Source organism: Peromyscus leucopus, chromosome 2, assembly GCF_004664715.2.
Source record: "Peromyscus leucopus breed LL Stock chromosome 2, UCI_PerLeu_2.1, whole genome shotgun sequence".
Lineage (NCBI taxonomy): Eukaryota > Metazoa > Chordata > Mammalia > Rodentia > Cricetidae > Peromyscus > Peromyscus leucopus.
The window spans coordinates 74,771,004-74,793,623 of record NC_051064.1 but is presented as its reverse complement, the minus strand read 5'-3'; the positions used below and the strand labels follow the sequence as shown (position 1 = coordinate 74,793,623).

Sequence of the window (22,620 nt, the reverse complement as noted above, 5' to 3'; positions counted from 1 at the left end):
CAGAGAGGTGAACCTTTTAAAGGTCAATTCAGTGAAGTGTATAGAAAGGAACAGCGTGACCACAGAATCTCTCCATAGCATGATAATTCCTGTACCTTTTTGGGGGGTGATATTTTTGGATGTTAAAAACAGAGGGGAGTATATATATAACCCTAACATGTGACTTTCAAAATGGTGAAACATATAGCCAGAACATCAGGGGGACCAAAAGGATGACTGTCCTTGTACTTCTCATATCATGTCCCAAAGTAGATTTGAACTCACTGTCTCTTTATTTCAACATATTGAATCCTTTCCTCATCCCAGGCAGGAGTGTAGGGAAAAACACTCAGTTTGGGATCAAGAAACCAGGGCTCTAATCCTCTGCCACTTATTAGATGGACGTGCATGAGGCATCAGAGCTCTCAGCTATAAAATTAATATAGCACTCTCTACTGTGCATACCCATGGCTCTGGTCAGACTAAATAAGGCAATGAACAAAAACTCCCAGCCTGACACTTCAGTAGGTGTTGTAAGTTTTCCTTTCTATTCCTCTGCTTTTAGCTACTTCTCTGCATCATTTTGGGGGGATGGGAACCTGTAAAACCCACTGTTGTGGTGGACTCAAAGAAGACCAGAAGAATCTTCAAGCACATGGAGAAAAGAAGAGTACAGTGAAGCTAAGTGATAAGGAAAGACTCCCTGAAAAAAAGAAGCAAAGAGAGAGGGAGATGGTTGTGGAGAGAATAGCTAGGAGTAATGAGAATCAATTCCATCAACCTTCCATCTATTTTCAAATCTAATCTGAAATGATATGCTTTTCTCCCTTGCCAATAACTCTTAATTCTTCTCTTCCCCTCCTCTTTAAACCCAAGCATAACTGTCTTATTTATCTCTACCGAGTGGCTTAGAAAAATAGTTTTATATAAAAGATGCAGGTCCCCAAGGATGCAGAAATGGGCAGATTGGAGACAGAGGCAGAGATGAGTGCTGACAGATGATGCTGGGAGGGGGACTGAGGTACTCCTGGGATGCTCCTCTGCAACTGCTGCTTCAGGGCCTCAGCACTGTCTCACCCCCACCACCTCCTCACCTTCCGTCCCCTCAGGCGACCTTTCAAACCCAGCACACCGTTGGTATCATCCTGAAGGCATGTAACCTGCCTGACGCCAGGATCTCTTAGAATCATAAACCACCCAGATCATAAATTCTGCAAAGCCTTGCCCAAATCCCAGATCCACAAGGACCAATGGCTGGCTTCACACACATTTCCTGTAGTATGCTATGCATCTGGTTTTGTGGCAACTACCATACCATCATCACTTTGGCTATTTTTTTTCTTTTCTTTCTCTTCTAGATTAAAATTTTCTTGAAAACAAGGAATCTCATGAATTCACAGGGAAGGACGCATTTATTTAACAAATATTTATTTTGCACCTACCACATGCTGAGGACAGCAGTGATTAAAGGGGTAGACAGCTAAGCAAGCTGAAGTATTATGGGGGAAGCTGCTGCTGCTTTTTGCTGTTGTTTTGTTTTTGTTTGTGTGTTTAAACAAGAAGAGAGGAAGGAGAAAATACAGGCAAGACAAGAAAGTCTGTGAGGGTAGCAATCAGATGTATCTCTCTCTCTAGTCTATTCTCTGGACCAAGCTCTGTGCACGACACATTTTAAATAGCTAATGATTTGTGAGAGGCACGCTGTTGGAGGACCATGGTAATGATGTTGTGCACTTTGGGACTAACTGCAGAACCCTGCAGATTTGTGAAAATGTTGCTATGTTTGGCCTTATTTTTCTCAATTCTATATTAGACATGATGTAAGTAGGGCAGACAGTGACCCCCATTTTTCAAATATGAAAAATCATAGACTCTATGATTTGTCCTCATGTAAAGCGGTCAGCTAATATAAAGGAAAATACCATTCTAAGTTTCCTACTCAAAATTCAGTGTTCTTTTCACTATTCCAGGCTGTTTGAGTATGTCAAAGCAACTGAGATACATCCATCATCCATCCAGATATCAGCTCATCTGTCTTTTTTTTTTTATGTTATATGGATAGCTTCAAAAACCCCTTAACAAGGGCTTACTCTGATTGAATGAAGGAGGCCTATATGGAACATATATTTACTGTTCTGAATGAAGCTGTTCCATCCATAGGAGGTGGCTGCCCCCTTTCACTATTTTGCTCTCTATGCAATGGATACAGCAGTCTCTGAGCTTCCATTACAGTGAGGAAGCTTTGTGCAGCTTCTTCTTAGTGCATCTCTTTACATGCTCGTTACCCTCTTTCCTCATCACCTTTGTACCTTTCTCCATCTGAAGGTCTTTCTGTCTTCTGGGTATTTTTTAAAAATCTAGCCCATCCTTTGGACTCCTCTATGAAGACATTAGATCCAAGCAGAAGTCATCTCCTCTCTCCAAGCTTCTCACTTTTATTTAGAACTATCTATATCATACCTTTGTTCTCAGTTCCTTGGACTGGGCTCCTGGGGACAGACTATCTCATTGCCAGATCTTAGAAAAGCTTGATTCACGACATGAATCTTTAAAATGAATGTGCATGTATTTGCCTCTACTACAGAGGTAATTTACTGTCAATACAGAGAAAATGTATCTGCACATGATTAAAATCACCTCTGATCCCACCATTTGAAGAGTACTCTTATTACTATTTTAGTGTATCTCTTCCCAACTCTATATACATAGGCTCATCTCCAGACAAAATCCTAAAATTGCCTGTTTTCCATATAAACATCCTCTCTCACGCTCTGTGACAAGTAATATTTTGAAAGTTAAATTATTTTCCTCTTAATTTGCATTCTCCAGAGAGCCTGCACTTGAACGAGATAATAGTAACATTTCTGTGAAGTTTCTCTATGGAATTCAAGCTTTCACTGATGCCCTGAGTTGCTGTCCTTTCCCTCAGAGACTGGGAATCTTAATACAAACTGTGAAATGTTTGTTGAGCCCCTACTTTGTGTTCATTCACAATATGGGCTACAGATTAAACACATATTTTCAACACATTCAGACTAGTATACAGTGTGTCTTACCACATACAATGAGAATGGGATATATATGTCAATAATGACAAGAAGTAGTCAACCTTTTATTTCAGAGTAGGTGTTGTGTGAGAGGATTTTGCTCCACTGTAAGCTAATGAAATCTGAACAGACTTAAGACTTGTTACACTAAGTTCTGATAAGTCAGGTATGCAAAGTACACTTCACATACACTATGTGCAGCTTACAAAATATTTATAAGTTTATACAATCTCATTATAGATTTGGGAGCATCTGTACATATCATAATTATAATACTATGTAGTGTGAAGTACTTACAATGTACATACTGTGTTCTTACTATGTGAGTACAAGGGTAAGAGTGAAAAGAAATGAGTAGAGAGGAAGTTATAGTTGGCTCATATATAGTCTTGTGTGTCAGGTTCCTCTAAATATATTCATAAGGAAAATTAGTCACCACAGAAGAGCATTGAACAAAAGAACAACAAGATCAGACTACAAGTTAGAGATTTCTTCCTGTTGGCTAATTGGATGATTAGTTAGAAAGACGGAACCTGACAGGTGTTAGTGGTACCAATTAAGGGGGCTGTTGAGTTGTCTCCATTTGTCCTTTGAGATCCATTTCTAGACTTCTGTGAAACTAAGAAGGCTGACCTGTATGATTTGCTGGACTTAACCACCCTTGGGTATCCAGCTGAGGTTGACCTGTATAAGACATTTGCAAGGTAGAAAGAGAACTGTGCAGTGTTTATTCTATTGACAGCTTCCACTCTGGGCCATACATTGCCAGTGTCTAGGCCATTCTATTAAAGGCTAAAGATGTTGTCTGTAGCATTTTTGTACACGTGTGGCTCTTTCAAAGTTCAGGAGAACAGTGCCTTCTCCACCCCCATGTGGTAGTTCCTTCCTGAAACTAACTTTGAGGTGCTTCACTCACTATTATCTGTTTGTTTTAATCCTACCCAAGCCTCTGTAAAGGGCCCCTTTTATGAAACAATTTTCAATGACCTTAGTGAATGTGTCTTTTCTGATGAGACCCTGACTATCCCATGAGAGTGATGATAAAGGTTTGCACTAATTAAATATTCCAGAGATTAAAAAGAGGGTGTGTTTTTGCAAATATTTTCTAGACCTACTCAGAGGGTGCGTGATGATCAGGAGTGAAGCTTTAATAGCTGGTGGCAAGGGTGGTTGGAATTAACATCACTACCTTCCCAACTCTTCCTGCCTGAGCAGTGAGTTCTTACAGGCAATTGTATATAATGTCTTCTTCCTCCTCAGTGAGGCCAAGCCATTTACAAACTCATCAGAAGCTCTCTCTGGATTTCTGCAAATAATCAACTGGAGGGTCAGCTGGTGCTATGGAAGCAGAAGGCTGGTTAGTTAGGCACTTGGGAGATGTTACCAGGATGGCTGGAGATCAGAAGCACTGCTTATTTTCATAATGACCTTCAGGAATTAAATAAAAATACAATGAGTGCCATAGATTAGGAAGAACAAGCCAATTAAAAGCATAACATGCCTTAGGGATTTTTATTTCTTTTCCAGGAGGCTGAAAGGCATCAGTAGCCTCTGAGGCATGATGGCCAGCTACCCAGAATTACTGATGAAGGCTGATCCTCTTGCTTGGCTTTGTGGGATGGTTGGGGGGATATGAGGCTATTGAATATTTCACAAGTTACTGCCCATAGGGGGAGAACTGAGAAAGGTGAAAAGGCAATCTCTGTGTTTCTTTATGATTCCAATATAAAACCAAGCTACACAGGGTGGGAGGGAGTCAGACGCTAGAATCAGCTTACCACCGGAAGGCATGGTGCACCAATTCTCCCACTTTAATATCTGCTATTTCATTTTATATTCATCATGTCAGCATAATCTGCCTTTATGGGAATCGTCTTGGTTCCCGACCAAATGCGTTTAGTCCCCCTTTGCTTTAAGTTTGATTGTAATATGACTTGAAGACTTCAATGAAATGTTTATATGGAGGGACCAGGGGAAGAAAAAAGGGAAAACGCAATTGGAAAATCAATCAGCAGGGAATTTCAAGAGCTGGCTTTGGTCGTGCTACAATTTCTTTGACCTGTTTTTTAATGGACACAGGACTGGCTCTCTGATCAAGCTTGCTCTGCCAGTTCCTTATTGCATGCCAAATAAAAGTGGATACTTTAACACAAGTACTGAAATCCTTACCTCTGTTGGAGTTGCATTTGTTGTACTCTTGCATGTATATTTTGCTCTATTTTCTGGATTGCCCAGCTGTTCTTCATGTCTTATCACCTCTGAAGAGCATCAATGTTTGTCCTCAACTGTGCCCATGCTACTCTGTTTGTGAGTAGTTCTTGGTCTCCAAGCTTTGAGTTGAGTTCCCAACAGATATTTTTCTTTCTTTCTTAATCCTCTGATAAGACTTAGCATCCTGAATTATATTTTTTATTAAGTCTACCTTCCTATTATTCATTTGCCTAAGTATCTGCATGCATATAGACATATGTAAATATACATTTACTTATACTCCAAAGATTCAGTAACTATTCACTGAAAAGTTATGATATGCCAAGTACTTTTCAAAATGCTTGAGAAACTGCAGGACATAAGGCATACAAGGTTTCTGTTCTCGTGGAGAGACAGAGAACAAATGCATACTCAAATAAATATGTTTGATAAATTTCTAATAGTAACAAGTGCTATCAGAAGTTTTTGTGAAGGGAGCATAATAGAGATTGGATGTTCTGAAAGAGGAGTCCTTCAGCTTAAGTGCTCAGGCACAGCTTCCCAGAGCAGGTGTCATTTGGAGTGGGGGATTAATACTGAGAAGAAACCAATTTTTTAAGCTCTGGGAGGAGAGTTCCAGGAAGATACTTATTCCCTAATACAAGAGGGAGCTCGCACATTTAACAGATATATTAAGGACTATAGGGCTGTAGCTTATGATGAAGGAGATTGAGTAGGGAAGGCATAAGTCTGGTAATTCAGACTCTCAGAGATCATGATAGGGGGCTAGGTGACATCAGACTACATAGAACCTTTGTTGCTAACAGACTCCTTACAGGCAATTCATTTATGTCCACACTCTGAGCTGCTAAGTAGCCTGAAACTGTTAAGGACCATGCTAAGCTACACTGAATGAATGAATGGGTGAAGGAATGAATGCATGAGTGAGTGAATGAATACCGCAGCTTTCTGCCTCCACTAAAGTAGTTTTCATTCTGCAGTCTCCTGCTGCCTCTCCTATTGCCCCAACAACAGTCTCTTTGTAATAGTGTAAGTCCAGAGCTATCCTCTGTGATTCAATATTTACTGTGTTTCACACACTGTTATTATCATTTAACGTTTACTGTCTGCTGACTGTGCACTCATCGCTGTAGCAAACAAAGAGCTCAATCTAGTTTTGTTCATGGGCTAATTTAGACGAGGAAAAGGAGATGCTGCAAGTGCAATTGGCATTGTAGGAATTGCGTTGACTGGAAATCCACCGAGTCCAGCTGAGAACCGATTCACCAGTGGCCTTAAATTAGTCACTAACCATCTGTAACCCTCCACTGCCTAATGGAAACGTGAGTGAGGAAAGCCTCACGCATGGTGGGATTTCACAGCTTCAGGAGACTGGAGTTCAGATTCCCACCAGTATCCCTGGGCTTGTTCTGCCTGTCTAAACCAGGCTGTATCAGCTAGATGTTTCTTGCTTTGGGTGTATCCTATAGATTTAGACTCCTTGGTGCTGGGTTAGCTCCAACTACTCAAGGGCCAAACATTAGTCTGAGTTCCCTGAATCTCTAGTTCCGAACTTGGATACACTTAGCAAAACAAGTGACATGCTAAGCAAGACCATTGATTCTAACGCCTTCATCTTACTGTGTCACAGCTGGCTGCTACCAGAGAAGAGTGCCAGTGTCCCAAGTGCTGATATTGGGAGGTGGGTTGGTGGCAGAACAGACCACTCCCACCTCAGAGGAGGGAAGGTGCTGAGAACGCACAGCCAGTGTCTTCTATTGAAGCACCACAAAACCTCTCAAGGCCCTTTGGTGTTTATGACTCTAAGAGCTGATGAACTTCTGTGATTACTTCCATCTCTGGCTAATCCTTCAAGCGGTCCAAGACTGTGCACTTGGAGTAATAATTCATCATATTCTGGTCACTTTATCTTTTATTTGGAATGAGGGAGGAGGCTCTGGAAGGGTTTAGAATTAGATCTTCAGTACTATGAGATGACATGTGTTGTAGTTTGTGGTTGAGAATAAACAGGAAGGCCGGGCGGTGGTGGTGCACGCCTTTAATCCCAGCACTCAGGAGGCAGAGGCAGGTGGATCTTTGTGCGTTCAAGGCCAGCCTGGTCTACAGAGAGAGATCCAGGAAAGGCACAACGCTACATAGAGAAACCCTGTCTCGAAAAAAACCAAAAGAGAGGAGAGAGAGAGAGAGAGAGAGGAGAGGAGAGAGAGAGAGAGAGGAGAGGGAGAGGGAGAGGGAGAGGGGGGGGGGGGGGGGGGAGGGGAGAGGGGAGGGGGAGGGGGAGAGGGAGAGGGAGAGGGAGAGGGAGAATAAACAGGAAGGCAAAGGGGTGGAAGCAATGAAGATAAGAAGAATTTGTAGGAAGACATAAAATAAGAGGATAATGCTTCAATCTAGGTGGCTGGATAGAGGGACTGAGAAAGCTGGCATGTTGGCTTTCTTTTGAACATTACTCAATAGATTGGAATGCCAAACAGAACAACATCAAGGATATCTCCAGCCTTGTTTCATAGCAAATGAAGACTGAATTAAATTCTATTCATATTAATAATTATGATGATTATAAATCAATAAAAATTAAAAAATTCATAACTAACTTTCTTCTTAGCCCTTACTAATTGCCAGGCATTACTTCCCTAAGGATTTTTGATTGCTAACCTCAGGAAATTAAAGTCTTTGGGGGTTGGAGTTTATGAGGAAAATTTAATGGGATTTGGTTGAGCCAAGGAGATTCTTCAGTGTCACCAGATGAAATGAAGGCTGCAAATTTGCCTTGAGAAGAGATGATTGGATAAGAAAAGCTTGAATTTGGCTTGTCATATCAGTCCTTCTCTGTGTGTGAGGGTGTACATAGGATCTTTGTGTATTGTAGGGATGATATCCAAATGTCACTAATGTGACCACAGTGGACTAAATTTCTAAGCCTCGGTTACTACTAAGACTTAATGTTTTATATGGGCACTACCATGGTTATCTGGCTTCCAAAGTAATTTTACTTGAGTGCAGACCTGGTAATTCTCCCAGAACCCCATCTCCTTTCTCCTTTATTCATAAGATGCACTCATAGGCTTTGTCTTTTTGAGATGTTTCTAGTGATGCCTTGCTTCAGTAGAAAGCACTAAGGAAATAATTTATAATATCCAAGCAAAACTATTTTTAAAAACTCTTCCATCACCCTTGTTACCTAATAAGAGACTATGGTCATTATATAATATTTAATAAAATTATTATTCATATGGTAATTTTAAAAAGTATTTACAAATTGATAAAAGCACAGAACTTAGAATCTTCAAATTAGGAGATTTGATTTAATAATTTACTAGAAAGGCTTAATTTCTTTCCAGTTACAATGAAGTTATGTAATGACTGGTGTGTGTGTGTGTGTGTGTGTGTGTGTGTGTGTGTGTGTGTGTGTGTGTATGTGTGTCTGTTATAAATGTATACTTACTCAGATAAGTGTGTGGGCATTTATACACATACCTGCTTATGTAAGTGGATACCAGAAGTCAATATTCGGTGTCTTCCTCAACCAATCTTCAGCTTAGAAATATTTTTTAGAAATAGTCTCTCTCTGAATCTGAAACTCACTACCATGGCTTTTCTGTCTGAGTAGTGAGCTTCAGAGATCTAACTCTCTCTGCTTCCTGGCTCTGGAGTTAAATAAGCATGCTACCACACCTTAAACGTTTAAGAGGGGGTTCAAGAGGATCAAAAGCCAGGTCCTCATGCTTGCGTGACAATCACTTAACCGACAGAACCATCACCACTCCCTTTCAGTTACTTTAAAACAGTGCAAGCATCTGTGACAAAGCTCTCTTGATTTGGAGCACATAACATACATTGCCCCAAATGGAGTTGTGCTCATCAACACTTGAGAAAGGCTTGCAACAGCACAAGTGTCCATCCCCTTCCCCAAATAGGCTTGACCCTAGTTACCAAAGCTGAGCCATATACTCTTTTGGGTCTTTTCAGCTCTGAGCGTCTACCCTGAAGACTTCCAGGTTAGTGTCTGTGAAATTTATACATGAACTTAAGGATGTTTCTCCTTTCATTTTTCTACTAGATGTGCAACCTCAGAAAACTAAAGCACTATTATTCATTTGCTTACTTTCACTATACTCTGGGAGAAGAATTACCTTTTCAAACATGAGGTCTTGGAAAAAGTGCCCCAGACACACCAAGATCAAGCAGTACCTCTGGTCCTATGTTACTTGAGGAGTATCTTGGCCATGCTTTCCCATCTATAAATGGAAGTGGTGACTCCTGGATCATAGGTGAAATAAGGAAAAATGTCTTGACACAGTAATTGGCTTCTGAGTTCATGACTGTGTGAAGCAGCTTTACTCCCTAACAAAGCCTGGCATGTATTTCACCCAGAGCTTTCGGTCTTGTCTTACAGAGATGTCTGGCACAGCAGCGGACATTTCTCTGGTGCACTGGAGACAGCAGTGGCTGGAGAACGGCACACTGTACTTCCATGTCTCCATGAGCAGCTCAGGGCAGCTGGCCCAGGCCACAGCTCCCACGCTCCAGGAGCCTTCCGAGATCGTTGAGGAACAGATGCATATTCTCCACATTTCTGTAATGGTGAGTGGCTGGGCATGGGATGAGGGTGGGGGACAGAAAGAAGCATGGGGTTGGCCACAGATGGAAGAGTATGAGTATGCCAGTAAGTGTGATCCTCAAAAGGTCAGGTGAATTCTCTGGTGTCGCCTGGAATGACACAATCACATCCGTCATCTGTCAGCTGTGACAAACTAATTGTGCTTCAGAGGAGAAAATAAAGGGTATCTAACTCTTTGGCCTTTTGGCTGACATGTCTGGGAACAGCTGTTTAACATCTGTCACATGTTTGCCTTGTTTGGATGAGGGCTAGGGTTCTGTGCTTCTAAATATAATTGGTCTCTCTAAGAATTACTAAACAAACGAAGTTGGAGCTGTACTGACAGAGGGGGATGTCCTTTCCCAAGTGCTCTGATACGGCAGGTGCTTTAAGGCTCATCTCTACCACCAGGTTGAACCAAGAGATGGGCCAGATGTAGCCAGTGCAGCACTTAGGATGGTGCCTCTATTTTTTTCAAATTCTAGATGTTGAGTTCTCTGAAAGAGGGGAGAAAAAAAATCACATTTACCCAGTGTGCCATAGCCTGCAAGCAATACCACTGCTCTTGACTATTCAAGCCAGCACTGGATCCTGTAGACTCTGTTGTCTCTCAATTGGAGTCTTTCTTGTTTATCTTTCATTTGTCCAGCATGGTGCTGTACACATTTGTGAAAATTACCTCATTGTAGTAAACCAAGAATGCATAAAGCATAGCATATCACCTGCATATTAGAAATGAAATTAGGAGCACAGAGAGGCAAAGGCATCTTCTAGGTCTGCTGAATGACATAACTCTGTGAATCTATTTCTCCTCTGAGGAGGCTGCTGGAATCAACTGAGCAATCTTCTATTGGTAGTATTATTTTTTTTTTAAAGTTAGAATTCAGGGTGTGTGTGTGTGTGTGTGTGTGTGTGTGTGTGTGTGTGTGTGTGTGTGTATCAGAAGTTAGCACCTACTCTAACTCTCTCCACTTTATTTCTTGAGCCACAGTGTCTCACTGAACCTGGAACCTCCTGGTTTGTGAGACTAGCTGACCAGCAACCTCTGGAACTCTTCTATCACTGGTTCCTGGTGCGGGGGCTACAGGCGCATGTTACCACACCTGGCTTTTTAATATGGATTCTGGGAAGACAAACTCAGGTTTTGTGGTTGTAAAGCAAGCACTCTACCAACTGTACCTTATCTTCAGCCCTACAATTTGTGTTTTTGCCTTCTAACCAGAAAAGTAGCAACAGACACATCCAGGATACAGAAAGCACATCTGGTGGGCTTGGGGTGACATCTGATGATCACAAGGCCAGTTGTCCCCCAGTATTGTACTCTTTCAAGCAGACCCTAAGTTATTTCTTCAACTTAACTTTTAGAAAGGATCTGAAAAATAAGTAAAAACAGGAAAGTGATGTCCCTAACCTATATAAAGAGAAAAGCAGAGCTCAGGAAGATGAGCGATCTGCATAAATGCCCCTTTTACCACTTTGGTGAGTTCTTCCTTCCATCAAGAGTCACTATTTACTGAGATTACACAGTGGAACAGAACTTTGGTTTATTTTCTCCTCAACCAACAAAACTGCAATGGATGTTCTGATTAGGGCTAAGTGAGATCGTGGAATTTTTCTCTTTTTGGAAAAACATACGCACACCCCAGCCAGATAGAAATGTTAATTTTGGACCTAACGAGTGCTCATCACATGGAGGAACAAATCAAGGCCTTTGTGTTATTCATGGAATGTGTGTGGTAGACTTTTTCCATATATATATTTTTAGCAAATGATGCAGCCACATGCCAACCCAAGTGGGTGCCTGCACGCTAATTTTGGGGTGCAAATTTGTAAACACCATTTCAATGTGCTTGCTCAGTTCCCCATGGGCTTTGAAGTACCATCTGATGTTAAGAGGGTGGAAAGTGTGACTGTTCTTCTGCCTTTAATGTTTGGGCATGAGACTCAGCTTTGATTAATATTTATTAGATACTTTCCAACTTATGCCATAACGTTTAGTTACATACATTTTCCCTGTAACCCAGTAACCTATATCAGATTATCTCAATTATAAATGAGCCCTGAATGTATCTTTTCTGACTCCAGGCCTAGTGTTGGTTCCAGTAAATCAGACAGTCTCCCTAGGATCATATCCCTTACCATTTTTTTCTTTGCTCAGCAAATTTAGCTTAAAAAGGATAACTCAACATAAACCAGATGTCACTGAAATTCCCTGCAGGATTTACCAGCAAAGGAAGAAATGGAGAGGCTGAGATACTCTATACTCTATGAAACACACACACATACACACACACACACACACACACACACACACACACACACACACACCTTTTACTTGTGGTTCACTAATCAGTAATCTAGATAGATTATTATTGTCTCTCTCTTACCCCCAAGGGTCACTTATGTCTTGGAAACACTGGACCAAAAGATGGCCTTTGCTGGAAGGTTGCTTCTGAAACATGGAGCCATGCTCTGGGGATATAGCCAGCCCCAGAGCCAGCACATGATGTTTGCTTTTCCCACTATCCTGTCTGGGTGTACTTTTACAGTGTTTAATTCATCTGTCCTTGTTTTGCCATGTATGGAATAGAAGCTGTACTGATATGTACAACTACACCAAGCCCTTGAATCAGAAAAGCTTGCATCAGAGCCATATAAAGGCATTCACTTTTGTTACTGGGGGCAGTTCAGTTGAAAAGGTAGAGATGATCTAATTTATTATACTCTCCCACTTGGTGAATGGGAAAATGGAAGTCCACATTAGACTCATCACTGTCTGTACTACCCTGAACAGCTGGGGATTTAACTCATAGTCTCTGTCCTTGTTCTCGTGGCTACATAGAGTTCAGCAAGAACACAAAGAGAAGTGCTGTGGGACGTTCTATATGTCCTGTGGGAACCCGTTCCTGGGTTCCTTGTGGCTTTACCCAGCAGGTCCGCATAAAGGATGATTAGGACCACGGGCCTGAGTGCAGGTGTCTGAGATGGTCTGCACTTGGCTGTGCTGTGGGATGGTCTGTATGTCAAGTTGCTCTGATTGGTCAATTAATAAAACACTGACTGGCCAGTGGCTAGGCAGGAAGTATAGGCGGGACTAACAGAGAAGAGAAATAAAAGAACAGGAAGGCAGAAGGAGTCACTGCCAGCTGCTGCCAGGACAAGGAAGATGTAAAGTACCAGTAAGCCATGAGCCACGTGGCAAGGTATAGATTTATGGAAATGGAATAATTTAAGATATAAGAACAGTTAGCAAGAAGCCTGCCATGGCCATACAGTTTGTATGCAATATAAGTCTCTGTGTTTACTTGGTTGGGTCTGAGCGGCTGTGGGACTGGCAGGTGACAAACATTTGTCCTGACTGTGGGCAAGGCAGGAAAACTCTAGCTACAGAGAAGCATTTGTGACCATTGAGAATGGATTTCAGGATGACTGGAACCTGTCTTCTTATCTCTAAGATGAGAAATTTGAAAATCAGCAAATTGACTTGTTCATGAGAGTGTGGTGTGGAGGCAGTCCCAGGATCATGCTTCCCCTATCCAAGCTCATGCCACATGGTTTTCATCTTTGGTAAATGTTAAAGATGATTTGTGAGAAGACCAAGTCATGCAGGGAAATCTCAAAGAAGGATGTGTGGAAGTGAGAATCCACAGTTTGTGTCTCATGAAGGAAAATCACTACCTTCTACAGTCCATGGCTATGTAGGTGGAGCCATATGCTCCTTGTGCTTCTTACATCTGGAAATGAGCAGCTCCCTAATCCTCAAATGGCCCACCATCTGATTATCAGTATCCCAATGGATGGTACAACAAAGATGTTCTCAGTGAACATGGTCCAGAGAGAGGCAGTGGACTGTCATATCATTCTCCTACACTAGCCTTAGCTGCTGTTAGCCTCAGCCATGCAGGAAGTCAAATGCCCAGAAGAAAGCATAAGTTTTGAATTCATCTGAGCTGGCTCTGAATTTAACTTCCCTTCCTCTGCCCTCCTGCCTCTTCTTCTTGCTTTTACCTTGACTGAGTCCTTTAACATTGCTCAGACTTAGTTTTCTTATCTATAAAACCATACTGATTATATCAGTCTCAAAGACTGAAAAGAATATATAAATAGTACTTAACATTAGTATGCATGATACATAGTGAGTCCACAGGGACGATGGCTATTAATATTACCATTGCATCAGTGAGTGTTTGAACAAGTATAAAGACACTGGTCTTCTCTTATTTGTGCTGCTCTGTTGCTATGTGATATAGAGGAAATTGTCATAGCATCAGACATTTCTTTTTAGTATTTATTATTTGCTGGGCTATTCTGCAAATTATTTTTATATGTGGATCATAACACATAGTGTTTGCTAGATCTCAAAGTGCATGATATTTAAAAAATCCCACAAATGCTAATGAAAATAGTTATGTTAGACTTTGAGGACTCAAAGGTTAAAGGTTAAAACTAAAACTTCATTAAAGCTTCATTTCTGTTTCTCACCTAAGAATATATTGACTACCATGTCTCTTCTTTGTTCTTTGCTGAAATTCTATGAAACCATGAGTGAATTCTTAAAATTACTGCCTTTTCTGTGGAATTTATATGCAGATTAAAGGGGTTTATGGCTGAGGAATCAATTCCAATTTTGAATACTATCTCTGTCATTAGCTTTATATCTTTGATCAAATCACCGCTGTCACTCATATTTGGTGTAATATTCCCCACTTCTTAAGAATTTTTCCCAAGTGTCAATTGAGTTCACACTTACAACTGCCATAAGCAGTAATGGCCACTGGCATGGGGAACTTTCTCAGCCTGGCAGTGTAAAGGCAGCACTTGTATCATTCTGCTTAATTGCCTCAAAGCCTCTAAAAGATGCTGTGGTTTACCCTGTTTGCAGATGAGGAACCTGGCAACGTGTGAGATTTTGAAGCCTGTTCATGCACATCACCAATAAATGCTGAAACTGAGATTCTGACTCCAGTCTGTACAAATTGAGAGTCTTAGTTCTTGGGCATGATTCTACATGGCGTAGTGCCTGACTGTCAGTAAGTGCTCAAAAAGCAAAAGCTGTTATTAAAATGTTAGCTGTAGTAAGGGTCTATCATGCCTGATATTTATGGAGTATTCACTCCGGGTTCTCAAAACACTTGATAGAACTTGGAACCTTGTCAGTTTGGGAGAGAGGTGCTGCTCGTGCCAGCAGTCTATCGATGGGAGAAAAGAAAGGCAGAGGAAGCTGAGCAATTCACCTTCAGGTACAGAGTTAGAGCAAGCTCTTGGCTTGAATCCTGTAAGGACCTTTTGCATTCTTAGTCAGCACCGACTCTCAGTGTCAGTCACTCTGTCCGCTTTGTTTGACTTCTGGGTATGCAGATGAATAACAAAAGAAGGTGTTTTTATGATTTATTTTCTAGATTATAATATAGTTACATCATTTCTCCTTCCCTTTCCTCCCTCTAAACTGTCCCATAAACTCTTCCTCTTTCAAATCCATGGCCTCTTTTTTATTAATTCATGAATATGCATGTATCTACATATATATTTCTATATATAACCTGCTCAATCTGTATAATGTTACTTGCATGTATGTTTTCAGGGATGCCCATTTGGTACTAATAAGCAACTGGTGTGCTCTCCCCTGCATAATAATTATTTCTCCTGCTTTCAACATTTCTTACTTGCCTGGAGTTCTTTGTGGAAGTTTTCTTATTCGGAATGGAAGAGTTCATCTGCTCCAGGTGGCCTTAGGTTAGATGCAAAATCACCTAGCAGACACTATCAGAATTTCTTCTTGTTTCTTTGCATTAATGTAGCTATTGTTTGTTGTTTGTTTGTTTTTACATTTTGCTGTTGCTACGTTTATTATTTTGACATTTCAGAATAGATTTAGTTTTGCAATTATCAGATTCTATAGCAAAAATAGTTACCAGTTGTCATTCACAGGGTTGGACATATAACTCCACTGTATGCCTCCTTTAAACAATGGTATCATTTCATTTTGATGTGCCATGTCTTGTCTTAAAGATGTCCACAGAAGTTATTAAAGAAACTGCTTGAGATCAATACCTTTTATCATGGATTTTTCTTTAAAAAAATCTTTGGTCTTTTTTGTGACAAATATTTTTAGAAGAGTGATGAAAAGAAATGTAGTTTGATGTAGAAGAAAGGACTTTTGAAAGCACCTTTCTCTTAGAAAGAGCTCCCCACAGAAAATGCTACAGATGTGTTCTGTTGGACCCCCATGTGATAACACTAGAAGAGACCAAAATTCCTATCCATGGCAGCACAGACCTTCTCTCGATGCTCTGAAACTCCCGAGCAGTAAATGGTGCAGTTATGGTTCAGCACAACCCTTGCCTGCATAGCTGTGTCAGCCAAGGTTGGAAGCCCAAACATTAGGATTCTGAGAGGAATAATAGATGAAATGACTATTGCACTTCCTTCAAATTTAGATGATCTATGATTCTCTGATATCATAATATATGAGAAATACACGAGGACTATAACATGCCCCATAAATCTAAGAAACTATTATTACCATTCTTAATCAGTAACTTTATATGAAGGATCTGTGTTATATTGGAATAAACTGGAATAGAACTTATTAAAGTTTTCTCTGCAATATGGCTTTACATCATTGTTCCAAAAAGAACATTCATTCATTCACAGCATATCACTAATTCCTTCAGCCCTTAATTTTAACAGTCATGTAATGATAAATAGGTGTATCCATGCAATCTAACAATGAAAATCTTACCTGTTAGGAAGAAAAGACAAATGAATAAAGCAGCGTTAAAAAGACTCTCTCTCTCTCTCTCTCTCTCTCTCTCTCTCTCTCTCTCTCTCTCTCTCTCTGTGTGTGTGTGTGTGTGTGTGTGTGTGTGTGTGTGTGTGTGTGTGTATGGGTGTGTGAAGATGCATTAGTTTGTGTGGATACACCTGCACCTAAGTGCACCTGGATGTGGAACCCAGAGGACTACCTTTATTGTCATCCACAGGAGATCCAACACAGAGATTTCGGTGTCTACAAGCCTGGCTTTAAGTTCAGACTCAGCTAGATAGCAGCTATAGAGAGCTACACAAGTCATCGTGCCACCCTGAGCTTCTGTAGTGTTAAGACTTTCCACACAGCAATCGAACTATAAAAGCTCACTGCAACACTGAGGCTGGAAGCACCTTAGGCTTCACAATACCCAACACTTCAAGACCATCCCGTTATTAGTTCCGCAGATACTTTCCTTTCAGTCTCAGGGACTGGCTGTTTCATTTCTCATGCATGTTAAGTGTGGGTAGCTGTAGGGGCCTGTGTCTCAACCATACATGCCCTGCTAGTCTGGAACTTTGGCTGAAGCAGAGCCCCAGTCAGAGACATTTGGTTTAAATGGCAGAGAGAATCAGCAAGACAGCTGGTGGGAATCTAGGAAAATACAGAAATGTATCTGATGCTCAGATGTTGGTTCTTTCACATTCTGTGGGCCAACACACATCACATGACCAATCACAGAGCCAATGGTGCAGGAAGCAGTTCTCTACAGGGGATGTGTGCACACGCCATGACAACACAGGAACAGAATGGCGCCATCCTTATTTACTGGCCAGAAAGTGAGTCTTCTGCCTCCAAAGGAAGAACTACAGGTTGAGAGAGGGAAAAATCAGTCTCCTCTTAAAACAAGCTCCCATATAGTGTGACCTATCTCCAGTCAAGCCTGGTACACATGCACATATGAATAAATGTAAATTGGCCCTGTCTCAGTAAGGTGTGTGTGTGTGTGTGTGTGTGTGTGTGTGTGTGTGTGTGTTTGTGTGTGTGTGTGTACATGTAACAATAATAAACAAGGGGTCATGAATTTAGGAGGGTGCATGAGAGGAGCTGGGGAAAAAAGCAGAGGCAGGAGTGACATAGAAGCAGTGTTTATGTATAATTTCTTAAAAAAATAATTAAGCAACAACAGAAAATAAGTTCTTAGAAGGAAGGAAAGAAGGAAGGAAGGAAGGAAGGAAGGAAGGAAGGAAGGAAGGAAGGAAGGAAGGACAGACAAATAGAAAATAAGGAGGCAGTTATCATGCCTGTTCAGTAAGTCAGATAAAGCCCTGTTGGAAAAAGATAACAAAGGCATCCTGGAGACCAAAGAAGTCAGCTTGAGAAAGGGCCCTGCAGACAGTTCCTCTGAGGCTTCTGGAGGATGAGGAGAATGTGTGTACCAATCAATTCTGTATTATAGAGGCAGAGAAAAATCTAGACAGGAAAGGTAGACAACTGTTGGCATTTATTGAGGAAATAGTCTCTCCTAGGTGAGTGGACACTACCAGAGGAAGAGAATGGCAAGCAGAAACCAAACTGAGAGAAAGTGGAGCCAGGAACAGTGAGAGGGATCCAGGAAAATAGGGGACGTTGGAGGAACAGACAAATCCTTGAACCACGGGTTTAACAGAGAAGCAATGACAAAGGGAGGCACAGACAGCAAGAAGCAGGGAAGAGTAGTGGGGGTGGACAGTGCAGGGCAGGGCTGGGATGAGTGGGGGCTCACATATCAAAGGGGGACAGAGGAATCATTCTGTGGGATGAAGAAGGTGTGTGACTGGGCCTTACAGACTAGGGATGAGAGGAGAAAACATTGGAGAAGGTGGCTTTGCAGGCGGAGCTGTTGCAGGGAGAGAGGGGAGTAGGTAATGCATTCAAATGAGTGACGTCTGGGAGGGGGCAGTGTCAGGAGGCTCAAGGGGACTTGGTGACTCCTCAGGCCAGTTTTACCCTAACCCCTCCTTCTGTAACTTCTTCTCCTTCAAGTATCCAATGCTATCGTGCAGTTTTCCTGTAACACTATAGAATCTCCCTCCACTCCCTCCCTCCTCCAGTGTATGACACTCTTTATTCTTTTACCCATATGATTTGAGTTCGTCCACATTAAAAATGGGTGCTGAGCTCAGTTTTGTAGTACTTTTGCAGATTCTGTCTTCCCTTTCTCCCTTCGTTCCTGTGCTCAACAGGCAGCTTAGCTTGGTGTAGTGGGAAATAATGTGGCCTTGGAGACAGACAGCTGTGTGTTCAATTCGTGTCTTCCCTTATTGCTGTTTGTCATTAGGTGTGGTTCTAAATCTCTCTAATGCTCCCTCCCGCCTCTGTTGTAAATGAGACCACGGAGACCACATTCTTTCTTGGGCTGAGGGCAGAATAAGTTAATAAAATGCTCTTAAAGCTCAGTGAATCCTTTTTTTCTTTAGCCTTTAAATTTCCGTTTCTGTAAATATCTTCTGAGTTAAGTTGGGCTGGAGTTATTAAGAATATCGACTTGGAAATGCTGCTAGAAGTAATCAACTAGCAAAACAAATGGGGCAGATGGGACAGTTCTTCTTTACAGTAGAGCTTCCAATTAATAAATGCAGAAGGAAATAGGGAAACAGAAAACCACTATTAGGCAGTTGCCACTGTAATAATTACTACTGACAAGATCCACCATGTGTACTAAAATAAATGGGGGAACTTTGAGAACAGGGTATTCACAGTTTCAAAGTACCATTACCCTGGATATTTATGAATTACTAGAAGAAAGTAGTTACAATTCTATTCATTTCTTGAGGCTGCCCTAACAAATTGTCACCAACTGAAGGGCTAAAACAATATAAATGTGTTCTAAAGTGTTGTAGGTACCAGGAATCTGAAACCACGGTGTAATCGGGGCAGTGCTTCTTCCAGGGGCTTGAAGGGGGATTCTGTCCTTGCTTCCAGCTTACCATGGGTCCTGATGTCCCTTGTGCTGGAGGCTGCTCAAATCCAAATTCTTCTCTACCCTAACTTTCTCACCCCTTCTGGTTCCTCTCATTTCTGTGTCTCTCACAAGCATACATACCACTGGGTTGAGGGCATACTTTGATGGTCTCCTTTTTGAAAAGTCCTTAACCAAATCTTCATTGATTTTGTTTGTTTGTTTGTTTGTTTGCTTCTTTTTCCAAATAAGGTAACACCTGTGATTTCCAGGGATGGGGATGTAGACAGTATCTTCCTGGCCTCCTCTATTCAACCCACCACATTACCTTATTCAAGTAGTCAAGTTTGTCCTAATCAGTAACAAGGTATGCCAGTGGCATAGGCCCCCTGGAATAATGAATTAAAAATGGTGTCCTAGTCCAAACTTTAAGTACTCTAATCACAAGAAAATGTCAGACAAAGCCTGTGAGAGATAGTGTCCTAATCACTAACTAGCACTATTCCAACGTGTCCAGAACATAAAAGGTGGGAAAGACTGAGGAATCTTCACAGATTAAAATTTCTGCAGGAGCCAGGATAGTTAAATGCTGCACAGAGTCCTGAATTATATCCTGGAGTCCCTCCCTACACACAGAGTATAGGCAGGAAATTTGGTTAATCCTTGTGTTTTATGTAGTAATACTGTGCCATTGCTGATTTCCTCCATTATTTTATTATGTAGGGTTTTTTTTTTTTTTTTTATACACTGCACAAGCCTGGTCTACACTATATATGTACACTATAATTCTCTTCACCATGGTGATTTTTGTAGTTATCTAGTCTATGCTTTGCATTTCAGAGTGAATATAAATACAAAAGCAGTGTTTTAGTGATGGACAGATGGCTCAGTGGGTAAAGTACTTCCTGTGGAAGTGTGAGGACCCGACCTCTCATGCCTAGAACCCATGTAAAAGTAGTACACGGAATACACACATCTGTAATCTCAGGACTCCTTCTGTAATAGGAAATAGAAATAGGAGAACTGCAGTGATAGAGACCCCACCAGGCCATCTAGCCAAGCATATGCTTCTGAGAAAAACAAGAATCTATCAGAGGATAGCTGAGGTTATCCTCTGACCTGGACACACATACTGTGACATGTTTGCATCCCACAATTACATGCACATACACATAACCACTCCTGGACACACACACACACACACACACACACACACACGCACACACACACGCACACGCACACGCACACGCACACACACACACACACACACAAAGCAATGCTTCTAGTTTTACAAGAGTGGTTATAGTGTTAAGACACAGGTTGGTGGCACTTAGGTTTTCAACTGGGTTGGTTTGCAGTGTGTGCATGTGTGTGTAGTTCCTACAATTCCTCACTCTCTGCCCTCCTGTGCTGTAAACTATTATCAGCAGAAAATCTGTTACTGTGGGGAGAGGGAACCTTACCTGGTGGATGTTCCATGTAACTATATTTCACTTCACCATTTCACTGGGGCAATCATCCTGTCTGCACATCCAGTGATACAGTCAAACAATTACCCAATTCAAGCTTCTGCTCATGTTCCCCAGCTCAAGGGCGTCTTTAATAGCAAAATAATACTTGTTTTTTCTTCCTTCCCTCTCTGTTTTTTCCTAATCTCTCCCCAATGAGACATAACATTAATTACAGCAGTTAACTGAAATTCTGTCTCTATTACTTCTTGCCACCTTCTTCATCTCGCCTGCCGCCTCCCCGATTTCCCTCTTGAATGAAGGAGGGGGGGTGAGCCATGGCAGATGTGTGGTTGTGTTTAGCATTTTTCTGCCTGCCTCCTCAGTGCTGAATCTGTGTTCTCACGTGTGTGTGTATGTGTGTGTGTGTGTGTGTGTGTGTGTGCGTGTGTGTGCTGGTTGTGTGATTCTGCTTCATAGTTTCACTGTCATTTTGAGCTAATTGTGTTGTTTCCTCTTGTGTGGAAGGAAATCTTATCTGTTTTGGATTAAAATTCAATGAAGGTCATAGCAGCTGGAAAACTTACCAGACTGCTGCAATTAATGTTCATTTGGCTTTGATAAATTGGACCGTTCCTTTCAATAGGACTGGAGTGGATTGCTGAGGCAATAATTCTTCTATTAACTCAATGATTCTGCCTGTGAGGAAGGACCTTGCCCTGCTTTTGTTTGTCATCTGTCACTTGAAGGATGTGGGCATATGTCAGTGATGATTTATTCTGATTGCAGTGTCTGGTTGTATCAAAAACACTTAAAGCCACTAATTATTTTGCTCCCTGTAAATTGCTTGATTAAACAAATGAGAGATTGGAGTTGAGGCGGAGAAATATTTTGGGGCCCTGACTTTCCACCTGTGGTTTTGACACTCATGGAGGTATTAGATGTTCCTTCCAAGAGCTGTTAGAAAATGAGTCTACCAAAGGAATTTGTGCATTATACTTAATTCTTACAGCAATTCTTTATGGTAGTTTGTTCATATCACCTTGGAGGACATTGAAGTCCAGAATGGCAAATGTTTTGTCCAATATTAGCAACACAATATTTATTACAAGCCACATATTTTGATACTAAATGTTCCTGTGTGGTACATCCTGGTCTGATTTTAGTCACTGCACATTGGGGTTTTTAAAATGGTCTAATATTACTAAATTTTACTATTTATTGTTAGTGTGTCATAAGATATGGAGTAAAATATACATTCTACACTAGAACCATATAGGGTGGGGCTGTTTCATACATTAGCTCATTTTCAAGTTTCCTTGAGATAAATTATTCTTTGCCATGATGATTATGCCAACCTTTAATACTTTCTACAGTGTACCAGGGTTACTTTTTCATTGAGCTAGTGTATGGTAAACTTGTACCCTTATGACAGGCACAGTGAAACACAGAACATTGAAACACTGAAGCAGGAGGATCACAAACTATGTGGTTCAAGGCTAGTCTGGACTACAAATAGAGATCATTTTGTCTCAAAAACAAAATGAACCACCCCAGCCTGGTAGCATATGCCTATAATCCCTGCCACTTGGAAGTCTGGGGTAATAGGTTCATGAGTTCAAGGCTTTCTCAGGCCTGATGAGTAA

General features: G+C 41.2%; 1 protein-coding gene across 3 annotated transcripts in view; it reads left to right on the top strand.

Annotated features, from left to right (window-relative positions):
- The window catches only part of Astn2 (astrotactin 2), a 948,854-nt gene that overhangs the window by 117,956 nt on the left and 808,278 nt on the right, over positions 1-22,620 (top strand). For all 3 annotated transcript variants that reach the window (XM_028887868.1, XM_028887866.1, XM_028887865.1), the window contains exon 2: positions 9,634-9,821. In XM_028887868.1, coding sequence (XP_028743701.1) covers positions 9,634-9,821 — 188 coding nt within the window. The remainder of the gene's footprint in view (positions 1-9,633; positions 9,822-22,620) is intronic.